This window comes from Mauremys reevesii, linkage group 20 (assembly GCF_016161935.1).
Source record: "Mauremys reevesii isolate NIE-2019 linkage group 20, ASM1616193v1, whole genome shotgun sequence".
NCBI lineage: Eukaryota > Metazoa > Chordata > Testudines > Geoemydidae > Mauremys > Mauremys reevesii.
The window spans coordinates 10,948,109-10,971,851 of record NC_052642.1 but is presented as its reverse complement, the minus strand read 5'-3'; the positions used below and the strand labels follow the sequence as shown (position 1 = coordinate 10,971,851).

General features: G+C 40.3%; 1 protein-coding gene across 15 annotated transcripts in view; it reads right to left on the bottom strand.

Annotated features, from left to right (window-relative positions):
- Window positions 1-23,743, bottom strand: part of AUTS2 (activator of transcription and developmental regulator AUTS2) — a 1,174,081-nt gene that overhangs the window by 465,440 nt on the left and 684,898 nt on the right. For all 15 annotated transcript variants that reach the window (XM_039507742.1, XM_039507744.1, XM_039507745.1 and 12 more), the window contains one exon: window positions 19,674-19,709. In XM_039507742.1, the coding sequence (XP_039363676.1) occupies window positions 19,674-19,709 (36 nt within the window). The remainder of the gene's footprint in view (window positions 1-19,673; window positions 19,710-23,743) is intronic.

The window sequence follows — 23,743 nt, the reverse complement described above, 5'->3', positions numbered from 1 at the left end:
CAAAATAAGATAACTGGCCATGTCTAGGCTAGAACACAATGGCTGTGCTACATAACTGCTTAGAACAGGAAGTAGACATGACCAAGTTCAACTGAAATCCCAAGGGGGATTTTGAGAAAAGATTTGTATTCAGAATGATCACTGAGCTAGTAGTGCCTTGCTCTGGTCTATTCAACACAGAAACAAGACACTTTTGTAGGGGATGGGTCTACAATGACTATGCAAAATTCATAACTGGATGAAAATGCAGATTGGTTTAAGAAACACAGATTAGATGGGCATTCGCACATAAACTATCACATCCAGACATGAAGGTACGCACAAAACAGCATTTTTTTTTCTGTCCACCCCCACCCTTTTAAAGTACAAGAGATGTTTAAATCAAAATAAATGCTTAATTCCCATGGAAATGTGAAATCTATGGGATTAGAGTCAGTATTACCCTACCAGGAATGCACAAGTTCTGTCTCCGTATTGATTAATTCCAGCAGAGCTTGAATTTGCATGTAATTTACAATCACTTCCTTCAACAAATGTCTTCATTTAGTATTATTATGAGTTTGGCATGACAAGATTATTATAAATCACTCTCTATCAGGAAGAATCAGGAAGAAACCCTACCATTTATTTGGATATATTGCAACAGACATGATTGGGTTAGAAGATATAAACATGTTTTATGTAGGTAGTGCTGTACATTATTCAACGGTGTACTGGTGAGACACACAGATGAGGATGATTATTACTTGTGTTCCAGTAGTGCTCACAGTTGTGCTAGGCAGTGTCCGAACACACAGGAAGATATAGTCCCTGTCCCAAAGAGATTACAATCTAAGATAACTTCCTTGAAAAGGATGCATCCATAATGAATTAAAACCCATTTCTGAAAGTCAAAAAATAGCAGCAGCTAGACTCTTTCCAATAAAATAAAAACACAAAAAAGCCCTGTACTTTTTAGGAGTTACTTTTTTTGGTACAAAATCCACGCAAGGAAAAAAAAATCTCAAGAATTAAGAGATCCTTGCCTACTCTCTGTTAGAGGATTAGAGTATAATTGTGTTCTAAGGAGTGATAAACATATACCTTATAGCCCAATGTATCTGAAGGTTTCAGGATTATCTGAAATTGTGGATAAAATAGCTTTTTTGTCAACAGGGAGCCAGCTAGCCAGCTCTAAGTTCCTGCCCTTAGAGTAGTGACAATGTACCACTCAGTGACCTTTACTAGAACCTCTGACATGAAGGGGAAGAGGAAACCCTGCCAAAATCTCACATAACTAAGACAAAAGGGAGTGTGTGTGTGTGGGTGGGTGGGGGGTAATGACACCCTGCAAGATGGCCAGTTTTGAAAGAGCTGCATTCTGAGTACCCAACACTGGACTGTAATGAAGGGAGGTCAGGTTGCAGATGAGCCAGCCAGATGTGAACACTCCAAAGGACAGAACCAAGCCTCACGGATCATGTTGTTGAGCAGTTAGAGCAGAGAACCAGAGACAGGACCTGCATTCTATGGCCCCAGTCCAGCAAAGCAATTAGGCTCATTCAAGTCAATGTGACTACCCATGCTTAAAATTAAGCATGTGCCTAAGTGCTTCGCTGGACAGAGACCTATTCTCTGATTCACTATATTACCTCAGACTTAATATTTAAATCTCTCTTCCTAAATGTGTCCATCAGATGAGCAAACCAACATACACCTGTAAATAAGGTGATAAGAATTAATTCATGTTTGCTTAAGAACTTTTAGCTCCTCAGATGAAAGGCATTACTTATGAGCGGAATATGCTATCAACAACCACTGCAAGCTACCAGGTGGTTCAACTGAACAGCAACGCACTGTAAATGCACAACAAATCTTAAGCAAATGTTGAATTCTTCCACATTTAAATTGCAATCTGTAGAGCCTGACAGATACAAAAATATTTGCTTATTTTAAAAGATGTCCATACAAGTATGTCATGCTGTGAAATATCTTTAGGGAGTCGTTTTGATGAAACAAATGGCCAATCCTAAAGATTAATGCTTCATCTGATGTACTCAGGTTTTTAATCCCACCTACTTCTTCCCATTGGCCCTGGTAACAAATGTTTTCTGAAAAACTACATGGAGCCAGATGGTTAACTATTGAAAATCTATACTAAAAAGATTAATGTTACCCCATGACAGGGATCAGTCATTTGTAGAGATTTTCTAATACAAACGGTGACATTTGTTTATTCAGAATGGCTAGATGAGCCATACTCTGTGGAGAGCCTAATTAGTTCTCAAAGATTTTCAAAACATTGGGGCACCAGCTGCTGAGCTGCAGCTGAGCAACTGAAAGAAAATTATAAGCATATACAAATAAACATATTCCATGCATAGAGATTCATAGACACCCATACATAAAGCAGTTCCTAAAATGTCTATAATGCTACCCTTTGATTATTAATGCAATTGTGATGTATGTAAAGATGTCAATACCATAGTAGAGTTAAATAATTGTAAGTGGCCACTGGAAAGATTTCAATGGCAACTGAATTGAATAGCTAGTACAGTGATGGGGATCACTAACACCGACATAGAAGACCTGTACACATCCACACACGACTACCTATGGATACTCTTTTTAGTGACACTCCTTACTAATGGGAAATCCTATTTTCTTTACTGTCATGCTCTTATGCAGAAGTTAAATGAGCTGCAATATTGTTGATTCTGATAAGTGAATTTTACTTAAAAGCTTGAAAGCAATTTATGAGCATTAAGGGTATGTCTACACAGAAAAGAAAAACTCATGGCTGGCTGAGCCGGCTGACTCAGGCTCACAGGGCTAAGGCTGCAGGCTGTTTCATTGATGAATCTCCTTTATGACAGATGGATAAACCAGCTTTTACCCAAGGCCATCCCAACTCACCAAAGCACTTACATACATGCTTAACTGTAAGACTGATCTGCAAACCGTCCCTGTCCAGCAAAGCAGCGAAAACTAAAGTCCTATGGAGTTGAATTAAGTATGCACTTAAGTGCTTTCTGGAAAATGAATGAACTTAAGCACATGCTTAAAATGGAGCCTATGATTAAGGGCTGGGCTGAAATAGCGCAATAATGAGTTAGAAGGGGAGTCAAAAAAATGATTCCTGGAGTGCTGCTCCAATCACTAACGCACAAGCTCTTCCCACTAACAGTGGGAGCTGCATACGGGTTTATTTTTTCGGGGGTGGTGGGAGGAATTTTACTACAGATAAACATGTTCCCCCAAAAGGCATGGGGTGAATCACAGAGGTTGATCAAAAGGTGAACTATTTCCAATCTTGCCTCAGTTTTGTTCCCTCTCCCACCCCCGCCAAAAAATTTAAAATATTCCCCTCATCCACGTGAAAGCACTGGTACTTTTGTGGTTTAAACGCATGATTTTTTTTTAAATTTTGGTTTTCAACACCTTAACAATAGGACCCTGTCAAAAATGATAGGTTTTCAAGAGGAACATATTCACAAAAAGTCACAATTATTGCCCTGAAAGAATTGGATTGTTTTTGGTGCAAACTAGTATCAACTGCTGTTGAGAATGGTGATAATTCTGCCCTGTAACAATCTTTCAACTATCTGTTGAAACATCAATCTTACACACACACACACACACACCAAATGGTAAGTTTCCCAAGTCTCTGAACTGGGCTAGTACTTCCCCAACTTACTACTGCACATGGAAAAATATGACTTGTAAGTTTAGTAAATCAATTTCACCTCAAGCTCCCTGCTAAGGTTCCCACTACTGTTAGGCAATTATACCATCTCTATTGCTAAACAACAACAAAACAGAACATCAGCTGGTGTAAACTGGCATAGCTCCATTGAAGCTACATGGATCTGAGCTGATCTACATCAGCTAAACATCTGGCCCAAGAACTGTACAACAATTGTGCTGAATATTGTGTCTGCTGGATTTACACAATGCCCATCTTGTGATTACCATTTATTTACTGCATGCTCACCTGTCTCTTCAGCAGCCTTTTCCTGCTGACTGCCTCCAACTGTCATTAATTCACTTGCTGCTTTAATGTCCCACTCAGATTGTGAATTCTCTGGGGCAAGGACTGTCTCTGTTAATGTGTTTCTACGATGCCTAGTGTAATACCATCACCTCACTCTTAGGTAATGTTTTCCATCAGTAGAGCATAACTTACTTCACAAAGGAGGGCCGTATCATTATCGCCATTTTACAAGTGGAGAAACTGAGACATGGAGAGGGGAAGTGACTTGCCCAAATCATCCAGCAGGCCAGTGGCAGAATCAAGAACAGAACCCCAATCTCTTAAGTAGCAGACCAGTGCTTTATCCTCGCACACAGTCTATTGAGGGTCTTTTGTAGTACTGTAACAGAAAACAAATAATACAAAGTAATTTAACCAGATGTGCTTTGCATTTTACTTCTTACTGAGTATTTATCAGCATTTTGTTACATCCCCAACAAAAATGTCTGCATGATCCACAATGCAAGAGAATAATTGATTCCAGCATACCTGTAAAATTCCACAGGACATAAAAGATGGTTAGTGAAAGTTAAATCCCTTACCTTGGAGAAGCATGATCTTTAAAAGTAGCCTTTTATAAAGAAGCTGATTTTCTAGGACATATCCAAAGTAGCAATTTAGTGCTTTAAATAACCTACATAGCATAAATCATGAAAGCATCTTGGAGAAACTGATTAAAATAGGATACAGTTTGATGCCACCGCAAAAAAAAGCAATCAAAGCAAAGCTCAGAAATAAATTAATATAAAAAAGTTATTTATTGAAAACAGACGAGAAGTAATTTTGTAAGTCAGTTGTGAAATGCTTAAAAACACTAATTTAATCTATTTTAGATGCATCAGTCATTAGAGGAGATATTTTACTGCTTTATAGCAAAATGAACATTGTAAACTATACGAGAATTTAATCCCCGCCCCCAGCATATTCATATTCAAGTCCTAAGTACCATGGAAAGAATGGACAGAGAATGCCCTCAGGCAGCACCATCAACCCTTTAAAGGGAGCAATCGTTCTCTTCTGACTCCCTCTGGAGTATGCCAGAAAAGGGGATAAGCTCCACCAAAAAGGTGCCTTCTACCATCCTGCATCAGAGGGAATGGGTCTCCTCAAAGCTGAGTCTTCGAAGTGTGGGGGGAAAAAGTGAGGAAGGAAGATAGGGGAATATTGGTGGAATCTCTGCAGGAAACCCAGTTCAAAAGAACGCTTATTTTCCATTACATGAATATGCAACTATAATCAACATAATATATAGGAACCCATTCCTAGAGGCTTATGGGAAGAACCTGGAAGAATGTTAGAAAACAAGCCTCCCATCAACAAAACGATAGGAATATCAAACCCATAAGTAAAACTACCAGTGTAATTGTCCAAGATGATGAAGAAACAAATGGCAGTTTGTGATGCTGCTTTTTATTTTCCTCCTCTTTTTCTACATGTTGTAACAAGGATGAGCTCCCTCCTTCATCCTTACCTTCCAAAATAAAACCAAATGAATGTTTTCAAGGAGTTGGACAAAGAATGAGAACATTACTATTCTTGTTCCAGGCATTTGGACTGCACACAGGAAAAAAGAGGACGATATGAAAGGATGCAAGATGGCGAAATCAGTGCAGAAGAAATTCACAGCAGAAGACACAGATGGCCATAGCAAACAGGGAGGAAATGGCTAAGAAATGCATGTCAGAAGTATAAGGAGGACAATGACTGCGCACTAAACAACTGAGGATATTACAGAATAAAAAAGTCTCGATTCAGCAAGGTACTTAAGCATGTGCCTATGTTTAAGCACATGAGCACTCCCATTAACTTCACATGATTCAAATGAGTCATGCCCTTGATTAAAATCCTAAAGTAACTGCAACAGTTCAATTCATATCCACTTTCTTAGCATGTTAGAAAAGAATGTAGAGATTGTTAGGACTGACTGAGCTGATGGAAATCTATATTAAAATGCTCACTGACTTCATCAGGTTTGGATCCCTTGAACTGGAATCTGAAAAGGAGTTTGGAAGACAAAGTCTGGTGATCAGATGGAATTGAACTGTCCTCCTCACATTAATGATAAGGTTGGCCTTTTCTTTTTTGGTTCTATAAAACATGAGTAGTTTAAGCAATTAGAACAGAACACATTAACTAAAAGGGGGAAATAACCAGCAACCTTTCAGGAACTTCTGAGCAACTGGTTGAGTCTAGGGATCAAGGAAGAGGAATAGTAAAGGGGCAGGTTCACTGGCTCTGTGTAATCCCCCTATCATCATGCTGAGAGGCTGCTTATCCGGGTGGTGAATATGGTACATCAGGTACTACCCCCCTGTATGGCTGACTCTCAAAATATGCATGGGGGAAGGTTACACTCTTTGCCTCAGGTCTGATTTGGAGAGGAGTTGTTTTGTTTTTTTTAAAGCAGATTTAATTTTTTAACAGGAGATAGAGATAGAGAGAGCAGGGACTGAGAAGGATGGCTAAATAAATATTCATAAGGAATGGACTATAAGAATGGAGAAGAGGTGATTCAAGGAGCCAGGAGGAGGAGCTGGGTAGCAGGAGGGGAAGGGAGAGACCGCTAGTGGAGGAGTAATATTAGTGCTACAACGGGCTCGGCTCTGGAGCGAGAACTCTTACTTTCGCTCCCCCTCTCTCCTAGCTAAGCATTGCCCTGCTCTGAATGGCTTTTGGATTCCCCACTACGGGGTGCTCTGGGGAAGAGATTGATTTGGCTGAAGTTTGACAGGCACAGGTGGCATTCACCAGCTGCAAGTAATTTAGCTCCTGTTGACACTGCAGCAGTTCTTGGACTTTTCACAGTTTGTGTTCAGTGGAGAAGTGGGGATAGGGAAAGAGAAAACAAGACCTGGGTGGTGTTTAATAGCATCCCCAGGCTTCACGGCTGGCTCCTTGAGGCCGGCAACCCCACCAACACTGCAGTACACTCCTTCAGAAGATGCTCAAATATTAATGTGCCAGCATTGGGTTCAGGCTTGCTTATGCATCCAGTCTGTCCTGTAAAAGTGAATTGCCTTTGATGCAGCTGCCACTTCAAGGTGGAAACAATCCTGCATGCCAGATGTTGACTTTTGGGGGGAGAATGGATGGAAATTGCCACCAAAGGTAAGTGATTTTTCTGCAGATGGACCTGCAGCAGCACTTTCCCACCTTTTAAAGTGTCTCACAAGCACATTTATTTCTTTTCCAGCATCTGCCTTGCCAATTTTTCATGCTCAGATTCTGTGTACTGGACAGAGTTGGGGAGCTGGTGCTGCAGTTGCTGAAAGATTTTTGTTGAACGTGTCAATTCTTGTAATGCTCAAAGGAGAGTTTCCACAGACGGGAAGGAAGAGACTGCAACTAGTTCATTATTACTACACTAGCTTCAGATCTAGGCGTCTGAACTCGGCCATCTCGAGGAGCCTCATGAAAGAAAGAAAGAAAAATGCTAAGTACTGGATATGGTCTCTTTCTCCCTTCTGTTTATTATGGTGCTGTGATTTTTATAATTTTTTTTTTCTAACGGAGAAAAGGACAGAAGTGGAACATCTAAAAATGGTTCTTCTAAAAGCACTTGGTAAAAAAAAGTTGTGGTATGTGGCTTTAATTCCTCTCCTCTCCTTTCCCTTCCTAGCTCTTTCAATTGCTTAGTAAGGAAGTCCTAAGTGTCACTTGGAAAATCGTTCCTCGAAACTCAATCCATAATCCCCTTCTCTCTCAACAGTCCAGCCTTCCGCTTGCAATGCTTCCAACTGGCTCCAGGCGAAAGAGTGGTATCGTGACCCCACTCTGCACACAAACTTTACATTCTGCAACCATTGTGGCTCCCATTTATGTACATGCTACAGCAGTAATAAATATTCCCTGCGCTCATCTTTCATTACAATCCCTTATGGGCACAGACTCACTGGCAATGGGGAGCAAACCTCCTATGCAAATGGAGCTAGTACATGATATTTCAATATGCAAGGTGTCTGCTTGGGCTGCAAAGCTCTCTGCAGTTTCTAATGCAAACCGATCAATCCACATTATGATTTATATTAAACAGTTCTATTATAGAAGCATCCAGAGGCCCATTGGTCTATGCACTGCACAAACATACAGGAAGGCACAGTTCTTGCCTTAAAAAGCTTAATACTGCAAATGGTTAAATTTTGTTCCAGGACAAATTGGATGAATTTCATGGCAACTTTTAAATAAATTACTTCCCCTTTATTTGCAAATACAGGTGAATTCATGATTTCCCCCCCAATACAATTATCACAATAGCACTCCACACCTATCCCATCAGTGGCACTACTTGTTCATCTCTAATACCAAAAGCAAAACAGAAGACAGCTAATACATGCAGTGAGGAAGTCTTCTAGATCTGCAGCAAATGCTCTGCATTTCTTTGCCATGTTTTCGGGACACAACAATAGAACTTCCCAAGGGCCGCTATTACAGGCCTCACATTGCACATATCAAAGGCTATTTACTATGATGCATGATGTCTTGAAACAATAGTGTTAATCTTAACTGAGTGGTTCAGCCACATCTCTGTGGAAGGGTAGTTAGGCTTGTGCACGGAGATGAGATAGCAAGAGATGAATAAGCTCCCAACCACAGTTGGATGCATCTTAACCCCTGGGTGCAGTTAAGAAAACATTTGCTCTGCTTCTTTGTTTTACACATTGGCCATTGTCAAAACAACAGCCTTCAAGAAAACACTTCACTTCTCAGTGGGCTGATAGTAGTAATAACCTAATAATATTTTCCTTACGGACAAAGTACCTCCAAATATTTATAAAGAATCATTACAGCATGCATCGCAGCATTACAAGCTTTCATCTAATTACTTCCACTGAGACAAACACACGAATCTCCTGTTTCTCCCTCTTCCAAAGCACAGAATCTCAGAGCTCCCAGCCTTCAGAAACCCTCCTCTGACGGACACTTTCTCTTCAGGAAATGACATGGTGACATAGGTAAAAGGTGATTTAGATAGACTGCTGTGTCACAAATTGTCAGGATCTGATTTAGAGACCTTGCCTTTGTCAAGAAAGACAGTTGGGTGTCTGCTTTAAAGAAGTACTGGGAATATTTTCATCAAAGGTCTGAATTGAAAAACAGTGGGAGGTAAATATCTGAGATGTTGCCAAGAAAGACCGCTATATCCGCGCAATTACCATTAACAGGGGACAGCAGTGGTTCAATGAAGTAATTCAATCTGGTGTCCTACATTTTATCAGACAGCAATTTTGAGCTCTGACATAAAAGGCTGAGAAAGAGGATTGAACTCTTTTCTATGCAATTTGGGCTTAATTCTTGCAATCAGGAGATGCTTTTTCCTCCTAAGGTCCAATCCTACCATCCTTCAACGTGAAACAAAGGAGGAATAGACCAATGTTTGCTCCAGCACTAATTTTTGAGAAAGGCACAATTTATTTAATTCATTTATTTCAAAGTTTCTTTAATTCTATTTGCTTCCAATCGGGCAAAGGTGTGTTTTAAATCAAGGCAGACAGAAAGATCTCAACAAAGACCCTTCCATAGTGATGCATGGAGATCAGGCAAAGTGCTCACACAGGTAGTAATAGGAGCTGTGTGCCTAATTTCCACCAAACCAAGATGACTCCCAACGTAACCCTGGCACAGAATAGTAAGAACAGGGCTTCATTCACTAAGTCACACCAGCAACATGTCCGTATTTGCAGGTTTGGCAGGAAAGTGAGTTTTCTGACCGATGTGGCCTTAATAAATATACTCAACCAAAATAAGAGAGAGCAAGCGAAACAAAATATATTTATCTAGAAAAAAGCAAAACCAAACCACCAGTTTTGATCATGTCCCAAAAATTTGTCATACTGTATCTCATGGCTTTGGTTTTGCTCATATAAATACGTATCATGTACATACTCTGTACAGCACCTCATGCCTCATTAGAGGCTTTTATACTGTCTTTTCTCCTGGTAGTCCCAGCTAGGGCTGAATTGCTGGTAATATTGACTCTTGGGGTCACCAAATTTGTTCTATGGGTGTCAAATTCATCCCTGTACAGAAGGCCAATGTAATGCCATGCACCATTTAAGTGGTGCAAAGGCCTAGTTCTTGTGGCTCTCTGGATAGGGATGAATTTTCACCCCTGGTCCCACCACAGCACTCTATTAGTTCTAATGTCTGAACCTCAGCAGTGAAGATGCAAGGAATCACTCTCACAAACCCGTCTCAGAAACACAAAGGCAAATAATTTCTCTGAGACATTTTTGGAATAATGCACTCTTTGGAATAATATCAAACATTTGCACAGAATAGTGTGCCACTCAGCTAGTCTCAGAAATACAGTCCATGTATAAGCTACAGCAAAAAGGATACAGAAACCTGAAAAAATCTCTATGGTGGTTTGTTTAGGGAAAAATATGAAACGTTTGTTTTGATGCTCTCCCCCTTCCATCACCACAGCAGAGAATCTCGCCTAATTCACATAGGATTGAGAAAAATAAAGTGGTCTAATGCTGCTCTACTCACTTGGGTAGCTAAAAATCCTCATAGATCTTACATCCTGAGTAAGAAGAGCAGGACGCCACCCCTGGTTTGTGTGTGGCGCAATTGACAACCTTTTAAAGATGATGATAAAGAGCCATTAAAACCATGCCTATCATTGAAGTGGTCTCTTCTTGGGGATTACACAGTCCTTTGCTATCCCTGAAATGGTAGTGAGACATCCCAAGAGACACAATACTGCTTTCCACCAAAACATTAAATGCACAATACATACACTGTGCGCTTCTGAGCATTCCGTTTTAATGATTTGAAACTGAGACCCTAGGAGGAAGAAGGCTTTGTATATGACAGCTTAACTGCTTGCAATCAAACTAATTTGCGGCACGATGACCTGAAATGAGTTTAAAAGCACCATAATGTATGTTTAGCAATCAGTGAAGCAATTCTTTATTATTCAGCTTCACGTTTGCAATTTGTGTCACATGTTATAAAAAGGAGGGAGGGGAGAGAAAAAGAAAGAAAACACAAAATAATTCTTTTTGCTTCACAAGAGCTGATGAGCCAAGAATATACTTATTCCAGGCTGATGCAAAATAATAATAAAAAATAAGCTACATTGTAACACAGTGAGTTTGACAGACTACTTCTAGAACAACAGCAAATCTCACCCTGTCTGCTGCTTGAATAAACCCCTTGTCATCTTTAGAAGTGGAAAGTGACAAAAATCATGTTTTATTATGTAACAAAATGAATTTTGATTTCTTTTTAAAAAACAGGTTTGGATAAAGGTTGATTAAGAGGCTGGGCAATTCAGGGAAGTTTACTCAGAAGCTCATTGAAAAGGTGAACTAATTATGAGAAGCAACAAAGAAGTCTTGCATCTGAAGAAGTGGGTATTCACCCACGAAAGCTCATGCTGCAGAACGTCTGTTAGTCTATAAGGTGCCACAGGATTCTTTGTTGCTTTTACAGATCCAGACTAACACGGCTACCCCTCTGATAATTATGAGAAGAGGAAAGCAATTATGCCCTGCTAAGGTTTTGACAATTGCTAACGCAACCCTCTACCCACCACTTGCAAATAATGGAGGAACTCTTTGTTCTCAGGAAGGCCATGTAGCCTAGTTCGGGCCACCCTCTCAGTGAGTCAAATGAACACCCGGGTGGGGGGGGGGGAGGATTCCAGTGTAGTTAATCATACCAGTGGGACATGTGTTGATTACATTTGCAAGAAGCGGGGGTCTGCCAGTGGAAAACCACTGGTTCAACAGGCCAAAGGTTGATCTGGGATTCAGGCCAAAGGTTGATTCTGATTTCTGACCTCAGTTCTGCTTACTTGGGTATGTCACTTGAATTCTGCCTCAGTTTTCTTTTAGTTAAGATGTGGACAATATTTGCTTATCTATTTCATAATGGGGTTTGAGAGGATAGATGTCCGTAAAGTAGCTCTTTGAATACAATGTAGTATTTTCACAACAGTAATTCATGGCACGGTGGGTTCTATGAAGCTTGAAGTAGCATCTTTGGCCTGGTCTACACTGGGGGGGTGTTTCGAACTAAGGTACGCAAGTTCGAAGTACTTACCCGTCCTCACGTCGCGGGATCGAAGTCCGCGGCTCCCCCGTCGACTCCACCACCACCGTTCGCGGTGGTGGAGTTCCGGAGTCAACGGGAGCGCGTTCGGAGTTCGATATATCGTGTCTAGATGAGACGCGATATATCGAACTCCGAGAAGTCTATCGCTACCCGCCGACCCGGGCGGGTAGTATGGACGTACCCTTTGAGAAGGATTGCAACATCATTTCTGTTCATAATAGAGCTGAGGGAAGGAGGTTAGCCCTTGTGTCCTGCTCACATTTCAACCTGAATAATTCCATTCTGCCTACCTAAATATTCCTCTCATTTCAACTAGATACTTTATACTACACCCCAAAAGAACTGTGGAGTTTTGCTCATGAAAAGTAGCAGCTTGTGTTCCACTTACAATTGTCATCATTATTAATCGGATTTGGGAAATACAGTTGCCTGCCATTGGTGTCCTATTTGCTTTGATGGTCACATTATCTCTAATATGCCCCCCCCCAATTCTTTGAATGAAGCTATGCTGAGAACACCACTGAAGTTTACAAGAATTAAAATTAAGTGACCCGGGGTAGATGTTATTGCATATCATGTCTATTTGGTAATGGTGCTGTATCACTTATACCACCTGTTTCAAGTGCACTGCATTTTCAGTGGTTTCTGGAAAATAAAAGGCAACATCTAAAAGATTTCAAATAAATAAAAACTGTCACAACTATCTGGTTTCACTGCTCAATTCTAAATTTGCTGCATTACTATTTACAAACCCTAACAGAAAACCATAACTCGCAGAGAGATTTCTATTGGGAATCTTGTTCATTATTCTTGCATCTGAAAACATAACTAGATTTACAATATAGGGTTGTTAGCTTTTTTTTTTTTTTCCTGTAAAGAATGGTGTACTAGGTCCCAGAACAGGCTGGTGCAGAAGGACCCAAAACAAATTAACAAAAGATTATGTCATTTGAAGAAGGCTTTAGGGAAGAAGTCTCTGCAAAAGTTCATAAGGCCCCTACCTCAGAGCCATGCTTCTAAACTCTCAAACTGAGTCAGCAAAACAGTCTCTGGACCCTGGTCCAGCTAGTCATCTGAAAGAGAAAAACCGCAACACGTGGCAGCCCACCTATAATGAAATCTGTTCATTCCCATATTCAATTTCCTCCTCTTGTTTATGCAGGCCAGCCCCAGGGCAGAGTAGGGAGCTTCCTTGATTACGGCCAGGCGATTTTGGTTGTAAGCTCTTAGATGTCTCTTAAAGGAACAGTATTTTTCTTCCCAAACAGGCACACAGTGATTTAAAATAGGGCTGAAATGCAGTACGGTATATACCCTTTGAAATTATACCAAGCTAATTACTGTGAGAAAGTTGGAAATCATTCATTAGCCTGCTAAGTAAGTTAGGATTTATTAAGAATGATTTACAGTGCCAAACACCGGGTAACAGGAGTCGTCTTTTCAAATGCGTTCGTAGAGGACATCATGACAGTTTATTGACTGTGGTGCATCTAAACAGCCAGTCGCTTGGGTGCTTTTGTAAAAATCCATTGTATTTTCAAAATGGACAAACCTTTTTACGTGAGCAAAACACATAAGCAAGTCAAGCACTGCAGATAAGAGTTAAGTGTCTCGAGCTGGCTGCAACACCAATAACTTCTGTTTACTGCCATCGCTGACTACAGGGAAAATGTGACACACAGCATTAAAAGAGTACATTCCTTCCATAAGAAGCCCTGGTTGCATTTTTTAAACTTGTTTCAAATGATGCTTTGGGTATCCAAGCTACACGTTTCCTACTCTATTGAAATGAAGCGCCTTCTTTACACTCCTAGAGTAGAGTAGTGTCCTTAACACACTCTAGTTAGCTTATCAAACCTGACCATCACAAGGAATTAAATAGAAGTAAAGGCTCTACTTCAGTAGCTCTCAACCTTTCCAGACTACCGTACCCCTTTCAGGAGTCCAATTTGTCTTGTGTACCCCCAAGTTTCACTTCATTTAAGTATTTGCTTACAAAATGAGACAAAAATACAGACGTGTCACAGCACACTATTACTGAAAAATTGCTTACTTCCTTATTTCTATCATATAATTAAAAATCAATTGGAATATAAATACTATACTTACATTTCAGTATATAGTATATAAAGGAATATAAACAAGACATTGTCTGTATGAAATTTTAGTTTGTACTGACGTATGTAGCCTGTTTTAAAACTAGACAAATATCTAGATGAGTTGATGTACCCCCTGCAAGACATCTGCGTACCTCCAGAGGTACACATACCCCTAGTTGAGGACCACTGCTCTTCTTAAGATTGTTCAGATTCAAATACACAGTCAATGGAGGAAAAAAATATTGGTTACACGTTGTGTCTAAAACAGGAGTGTACAAACTTGGAGTACACTTTAGTGTACCCAAGACCACATTAGGTTTGCCAGCCCTCCAGGATTGTCCTGGAGTCTCCAGGAATTAAAGATTAATCTTTAATTTAAAGACTGTCATGTGATGAAACCTCCAGGAATATGTCCAACCAAAATTGGCGACCCTAGTCCACATTGCTCCTCTAGTCTATGACTTGGTATGCATTCCTGCAATGCACGGAAACGTAGTTGAGATTCATTCCTTTTAGCCAGTTGCTTGGATTTTTCTGGATTTACCCTACGTGGTTGGTTGTTCACTTGCTCTTCATGGGATGGATTTCTGGAGCACTGTGCAAGGAAATGAATCATTGTACAACATGGTATCCCAGTGGCATGTCATAATTATGCAAACATCTGCTGAACTGAGTTACCAGCCTCGGGGCAAATCAGAGATTTTTTCTTCTTTAAAGGGGGGTGGGTGGGTGGAAGGGGAGAACACATTTTTTCTTGAGTAGAGAACAAAGGTCAAAGCCAACCAGACACTTTTTTTTTCCTTTTTATTTTAAAATGCTTCAGGTTTTTTTCCACGATAGTCCCCTTGCTCTCCATGCCCCGCACTCAAAAAAAGTGACTTTGGCTACCAGCCAGTATCCAACCTCAAACCCCACCAACCATTGCGTATATGGAGAAAAACTGAAATCCTAATAGAAAATAAACCAAAACATACATACATACATAAATAAAAATAAGACAAACCCTAAGTATCAAATCACAAATATGCTACAAACCACTTCAATAAGAGAAAGGACAAACTAAGTTCATCAGGAACTAACACAAGCTGATGAATCAGGTAATTTTTAACAATTTTGGGATACATTTTGTTCTTCAGGAAAAAAAACTATTCAATAATTTAGATTCTGATGTCTGTTTTATTTTCTTACAAACAACCAAACCTGCTCCAATTCTCTAATGTGGGTTTGGTTTCATGTGACTTATGATGCTAAAATGGCAGAACTCAACCTGCCAAAATCATTTATTGTACTCAAATGAGAGAAAAACGCAAGGCTGTTATTCAAATCGCAATTATGCACATCTCAATCTCTGATACAGAAATCAGGGACACTTAGAGGGGTTTAAAAAAAAATCTTACATACGCTAACTGGTTTTGAAATCTAAAAAGGTTTTGAGAAGAAATTGCAAATGATGATGGCCCTGTCTTATTTTATAAAAACAGGTTTGTGTTACTGGGGCATGGTATCAGCTTTAGAGTATTACCCTAAACAAGCAATGTTACCAGCAAGGTTCTATGGATAACAAAGGGAGCGAACAGCCATTTTTGCTATACTGCATGTTGCGCACACAAGCAAGAGAGATATAGGAACCACCAAATCAAAACATATGCCCATATTCATGCTTTACAAGACACACTTGATTTTGATGTGTATACGAACAATGTTAGCATTTTATACCATGGAAGTGCTAAGAAACACTAGGCCAAATACATAGTCATAAACACACTATTTATTCAGGCAAAAAACTCTCAGTGACTTCAGTGAAGAATGGATTTGCCTCATTGCTACCATTTTACATAGGGACTACATAGAGAATAACGCAGATAGAATTTTGGCTGTTCACTAGACGACATATTATTCAGCTGAAAACATTCAGAATGGAAAAGAAGAATGCTCTTCTTGCTGGTAATGAAAAGGCAGACTAGTCCAATATACATTCAATTTACATGAGACATGAGGTAATACCTTTTATTGGACCAGCTTCTCGAGAAAAGCTTTCGAGCTACCCAGAATTCTTCTGATCTGAAGAAAAGCTCTGGGCAGCTTGAAAGCTCATCTCTCTCACCAACAGAAGTTGGTCCAATAAAAGATATTACCAAACCCACCTTGTCGCTCTAATATCCTGGGACCGACACGGTTACAACTACACGACATTTTACATGTCAACAGTATTAGGATATAGATTGCAAATAATCTACAACTCTAATTATAGGGAGAATAGTAGCTCCTGTGTGAGTGTGCATGTGATAAATGAGCACATATATTAAGGGCAAGCATTCACCAAAGCTCCCAAAAGGTGAAAGTGCTCTGGGGTTTTCTATTTTGTCTAGTTTAAGCATTTATTCCAATAGGTTTGATCTAAAAAACTATATTTGCTTATGTTCTCATCTATGAACTTCCATTTAAACCTGATGCGTTTGAATCACTTTAAAAAGCAACAGAACTAAATGGAGATGAAGGATCCTTGCTACTCAAAGCCAAGGAGTGACTGACAAGGAGGCACACGTCATGGACCACCCAGACTTTCAAAAAGGGAGCTCAAGGAGGACAGAAAAGATAGCAACGCTTCGTAAGTGTGGGCATGCCCATTATGTCATCTGAGTTGCCTATCGATTTCACGACAGATGCATCAGTCAACACCTCAGCTTGCTTTCCTAGAAAGGGTGTGGACAGAGTGTCTGGTACACAGGGAGGGTGACTTTCCTCAGCAATGAAAACAGAAGGATGCCTGTCGGTTGAAGGGGTACTACTGTCAAATGTTACTGAAGAGGAAGGGGGAGGTAGAAACAGCAACAGGGCCGGATGATTAAAATACTGAGCTAGAGAGGAAGAAAGATTTCATTAATTCTTAATTTACCAGCAAATCTTTGCTGCTTTATCCATACCTCAAAGCTCACTCTGTTCTGTAGGAGATCTGCTTCCATCTGGCTTTCCAAGTTAGGCCTCAGAACTGGGTGTCTGATGAAGCTAAAACCATCAGCCCGTTTTCACTTACCTGATGTAGATGTTTCTTCTGGTGTGTCATGGGGCTCTCTGTAACATTGTAGTACAACATATACCAAACCACAATGTTTCTGAAGGTAAAGAGCCTTTATTATTGACTGAACAAAAAAGCCCATGTTGTTTTAATTGAGACTCTGCTCTAAGAGCCATGGTTCTGACAGTCTGGATTCAAGCTAAAGCAATAAGACAACCAGGCTCTTGCTGGTTAAAGGCTTTGTAAAAACATCTATTCAAGTTCATATTCTTTTGCATTTTGATAATACAATAATTGCATTTATCAGAAACACATGCTGAGCGGATCATTTCGGAGCATTTTTCTCATTGTCTGGTACTGCTGAACACATCTGGGTTATATTTGCTCCATGTAAGTTAATAATGTTATGGGCTTTTTAAAAAAAAATTAGCAAGATAATCCTAAAAACAACTCTTTCCAAAATAAAGCGGGGTGGGGAACCTTCAAGTTTCATCCAAAATTGTTTAAGTGTAAAAATTACTTTAGCAGGATAGCTACACGACAGCATTAACTATTGGTGGTATAGGAAGAAAAAGCAAAATATCACTGAGACTATACACAGTTAAGCACAACACACTAGTGAAACTTAAGCGGTCTGGCCCCCACCCCAAGCCCATCTCAAACAACAGCATTAAAAATGCGAATGTGTTGGCACCTCTTCTTCAAAACCTCTTCTTGTTGTTTTTTGTCACTCTTAACTTTGGAGAATTGGAAACTTTAAAGCTTTTGGATGAAGCACAGGGGATGCTGACACCCTCCAGATTTTCACTGTAGTGGACCAACCCACATACAATATGGTGTAAAAGAATAGCAGATGGCTTTTCTTCTGTTCGCTCTGCTTCCTAAATATTAAGCTGAACGTGTACTCTCACATCCATGTATATTCAGCTCCCACAATAAGGAGACAAGGCTTTAAAAATTAACAAACCTCTTGTTCTTAGACTGTATCTAACCCATTCCAGAACCTATCGGTACTCCTCTTCATAGTGGTAAAAATTGTCCAGTCACAAAGGATGGCACTTCCGCTAGACTATGGAAAGATACTCAAGTTTTAGCCTTTATTCAAGATAATTCCTAAGATGTTGCAGAGATTCCCCCCCCCCCAAATATGCATGATACATAATGGGGTAGGGAGAGGCTAAAGGAATGAAACAGCGTTTGCTGTTTCTTCTCATCTTAAAGCAATTTGGATTTTGCTACAGTAATGGGAACTACCACCAACCTTCTTCAACTGCTAATGCTCTCTTCATACCTTTCCACTGGCAGAAGTCTTTAGGCTGAAGTCCGACTTCAATTCAGCAGGACATGGCAAGCCTCCAAATGCTAAGCAATTTTTGTGCTTGCATTTTACCCTTTACATGTCAGGTCATTTGTTATCCAGTTTAGTCTCATATCTTTCTGTGCAGGATCACAGACCCTACAGTAAGTAACTAATTTCACCATGTACTAATGAAAGAACATTGCACTCTGGGAATCTGGACAGAAATACTTTAAAGTTTCTTCATCATGGATTGTGTACCGTTTTCTTTTCCCCTGTGTTTGATGAAAAGATGGGAGCAGCTTCTGATTACACTATTAACTATACACAGCACACGCTGTGGGAAAAGTCTAATTGCATTTTACCCACCTGTTTTCAGAAATATGTAATGATCTATTTCGTCTACAGATATTAGAAAGGCAGAAATACACCCTGCTTGGGGAATATACCGTAAATTACACTGAAAAGAGGAGTAACCACGTTCAATATAAAAATACCGAAGAAAGAAACTGTCCACTGGATTCAATGGTGATAGAATAAGTCTTAACAGTAAACAAAATAAAAATCACACTTTCTGTAATAGATAAGATTGAGGCCCAAGACTGACTGATCATTCTCTTCTCATATTAATGTAAAAGTAGCATAACTCTACTGGAATCAAACGAGTGCCACTAGTGTCTTGCTAAAATGTATACTCTAGTTTAACCACTAGTTATGGGTCTTTGTGTAGAAATCACTGCTTGACATTCAAGTTGCTTATATAATGCAGCAGGTCAAAGTACAAATAGATCATAATGGGTCCATCTGGGTTTAGAACCTGTGAATCTATAAAAAACACTGGAGTGAGGAAGAATCAAGATGCTTGAATCCCATATCAGAACTATGTAAACTGAGGCATAGTAACAAGCAGTATGAAACACAATCCTATCAGACAAATTAAATATAGTGGTAATTTATATATATTAATTAACCTGATAAGATCAAGTTATAAAACCATTGTCCAGCAGGTCTGGAATTCTAGCTATAATTGATTACCTACAATAGGAATGGAAGATGATCAGTAAAGCTATCAGGCAGACTAAGGTTGGTTATTTATGCTTATTTCAACATAATAAAGAGCTCTCTTTTCAGCAGTAATGCTAATTTTTTTCAGAGGCACATGTGTTGAAGTTGAGATACACTTACAAAGTAGCCTGTTCCCAAGCTGGAAGGAGCTGAGCTCTGCAATAAAACACAAAGACAAAATGGAAAGTCAGTGATGGTTTTTAACACGTTCCAATCCACATAGCTCATTACCAGCCCTTTCCAAGCTTTTCATCACTACATCACAGCACCAATGTGCTGCCCCTTGTCATCTGCTACTGAAACAAACACGGTGATGCTTAATTTTTCCCTTTACATCTCTCAACGACTCTGAGATGGTAACGTGCTATTTACTGAATTCCAAGCTTCCGCGGTGGACGTAATTGCCAATTTATTTGACAGGCAGCTGGGTAATGAATTAATGATGGCATTTCGCCCTGCAATGAGACTAAACAGACACTCATCAACCAGCCTCCCTGACATTCAATGCCCTGGACTCCAGCTACTCAGCTTTGTGGCCACAAAGGGGCAGGTGGGAGGAGGAAAAAAGATACCATAGACTGACTTCAAAATAAAAAGCCCGGTGGATTTGGATGACTTTTTCAGTGTATGACCTGTTTGCCAATTTATTCACGAAAGGCCCTGGTTAGTGCACACACTGCTTTTCTAAAATGAGACATTTTGTAAACATAATTAGAAGACTGAAATGTAAAGAACATGTGAGCACAGGGAAGCCACTACAGTCAATGTCCCATTTCCCAGACATTGTCATGAGAATTTCCAATTTAGACTTCCATATTTTTGACAACCCAAGGATTTTAGAAGAAAAACAAACCAAAGAACAAATCCCACAGCATGAAAGAGACTTTACAACTCAAACCTCTAAAATAACAACAAAGGAATCAGGTTTAAAATTTGTATAAAATAGTGTCATAAAATTGCAGTTTAAGGTGGGGCATGATGGTAATCTCTATATTCACAGGAATTAGGGAGACCTAAGCACTTTAGTCACAATCCAGCTCACTGTCTATTACAGGGGTGGCCAAACCTACTCATCCTCTGAGCCGAATATGACAATCTTCAGAAGTTGGAGAGCTGGGGCACACCTGGTGAGGCTCAGGGCTTCACCACAGAAGGTTCCTGACAGAGCTCAGGGTTTCAGCCCCGCTCCTGCTGAAGCCCCGAGCCCCGTCAGATCCGCCCTGCGGGGCTGTAGCCAGGAGATCCTCCTTCCCATGGGGCAGAAGCCCCTATCCCACCACCCCGCTGCAAGGCAGAGGTCCCGAGCTCCCCCCGCCAGTCTGGTAGGTAGAGAATGGGGGGCGGGCACCAAAGCAGCACTTGAACTGTAAAAGAGCTGCATGTGGCTCATGAGCCACAGTTTGGCCACCCCTGATCTATTATATTATAGCACACGTCGTCCAATTGCTGATGGTCCCAGCCTGAAAGGGTTCAGAGCATACTGGACAATGCACAAGGAAATATGATATAGAGAACTGTTCTTTCCTGGCCAAGGAGCTGGAAAAGACGACCTTGGGTCACCTTGCTATCTCTAACTTTACAGCTTGGTCAATCCTTCTGTTCCCTGACTGTCTCACTTGCAATAATATGCCATAAGGAGCACCAGAAAGAGCATGGACAACACCAACCAGACTTAACAAGCTCAGAGAAAACAAGTAGTGTTTGCAACACCATAACCCTCTATTTCAAAAGTGGCTGCAGGGAGCCCTAACAGGAAGTCCTCTCCGTGCTAGAACTCAGTCTTTACTGTAAGTATAACTTTTGATCACTGCAGCACACCAATGAGAGTGAAATTAATGCCTGATGAGGCCTATGCTACCAATTTCCAGTGATTTCACTGGAGCTGGATTGTGTCAACAAGCTGCAGAGTCACAGCCATGTTCATTGTAAATAATTCAGTGTACTACTGAGAGCTCATCAATTAAGGACCAAATAAAGAGGCTTGAAATGGTTCTCTTCAGTGCCATTAATTCTTAGAAACATGGTTACCTGAGAGATCTTTCCCTTTGACCATATCCTGAAAGGCACCTGTATTCTGACATCATCCACCTTCTAGGGGTTCTACTATGACTTCTTAGGTGAACAAATGACTGAACCTGGGCTGGGCTGTAAAGGTTTGCAGTTGACTCCCCTTACTGCTCTCCGTCACCTCATCCATCCCCACTGCTGAAAGATTATAGTTGATGTTGCTTGATCAGAAATTTTCTTGTTTTCAACAGTCAGACTCCATTATCTAATCCTCCTTTATTTTTTCCTTTTAAAGGATGTCATTTGTTCTGGCTTTTAGCATTTTATTATTGTCTATTTTATGCTATATAAACCGTACTACTTTACTGCAAAGTAATATAGGTGTACCATTACCATCACTAGGTTGCTATAGTTTAGGTGACAATGATTTCCATTCTCTGACACTTGCAACTTTATAAAAAATGTGCCCCTTCCAGGAAGAAATTTCTCAAGACTGGATTTTGCCCAAATGTGTGCGTGGGGGAGGAAGAGGTGAAAATTTCAGCAAAAATGGCTCAGACTAAGTACAAAAAGAGTAAGCAAACATTTATTTATCATTATATAATTCTTGTGACCTCTTCCATGAAAAGCTCCAGTCCTATAAAGGCTATGGGTACAAAGTTGAAATTTAGCAATGAAATGGCCTTAATTGAAGAGAAATGCTTTTCGGAATTCCAGGGAAATTTGGTTTTGATTTGACTGAATTATGACCCTTTGAACATTGCAAGCCAGGTATGGACAATACGGTTTGCACAGGGATTTTGTTCATCGTGACAAGCATGTGGCTAAGAAAGCCTGCCAGCCTAGCTTAGCTGTGTTGTGTACGGACAGTGCATACAGGCTGATGCAAGGACCATGTAAGCCGAAAGCTTCTGACCTTTTGATATCTCTCAATAGCTAAATGATCATGCTACCCTGTCCCCAGCCTTGGTACAAACCATTGAATTCATGCAGCATCTTTACATGCCCCATGCTGAGTCATGATCCTGCACTGGTTGGCATTACTTCTCCTACATTTAGGGTGCCTATATTGGATAAAATGGTTTTGCATTTCATCCGGTACAAAATACAACATTGATACATACCATTCAATAGTCACACAACCATCAAGAGAAGCCTGCATCAGAAGCCCATGAGCAAAAAATCTGACAAACAGGTCTTGCAGAGGTTCTTGTTTAAAATAAATTAATTGTTTCATTTTTATTTATTTATTTTTAAGAAAAGAACTTTGGGGCCAGGAGCAAAGTAGTAGAAATGCTCTTGGAAGTATCAGCTTATTGTGTACCAAAGAAAATTGCATCCTTCGGGTCTTGGAAGGCACAGTTATACCCATTTTGCATATATATTGTGCATTACTTGGGAAGCCGGGTGGAGAGAAGGGCTGTGTTGTACATATTTGTTCTGGCTATTGTTTATGCAGGTCTGACTGAATGAAGGAACAGTGGGTATCATTTCAATTTCTGATGTCAACATCAAATTACTTATTTAATTTCATGCCTGGCGAAGCATTGTATAGCTACACGCAGAATCATTTCACTTCATTTGTTATGCTGTGTTTTCTCGGCGATTGGCTTGCCTTCCAACTGACAGCTTTAATTACGACATGAATTTGATTGCACTGCCAAATTAACATAATGCAACAAAGCATTTAAGCTCCTAGCCTCAGACAAAAAAAGAAAGACAGCATGCAGCCCATCAGCTTCTTGTGCGCCCGCCCGTGCGCGCACACACACAAATTGGTATTATTCCAATTTGGATACCTCCCAGAAAACAAAATATTCTGAACGAGCGGAAATGCTAGGAGTTAAACAGCCAAGAACTCAAGGGCTAACCCTCATTCTGGATTTTTTGGACTGAACATTATTGTAGAAGAAGCTGGAGGCAGAGAAGTGCAAATGTCCTAATATCTGAAGCTGAAACTCATGCGTAGGGTGAGGGCCGGGTGATAACATGACGACTCTGTTGGGGCCTGGTTCCTTCACTCTTTAATCAGACCTCAGCATATCTCCCTGCGTGGCATTGGGGCTTGTCTCCCTTCAATCAGTAGCCAGCTTAATCTCCTCTTTGGCTTTGGGTACCCAATGCACAGCCAGAAAGCACGAGAAACTGAGGCACTCAAGAGAGAAGCTATGTGCTTTTCCGGA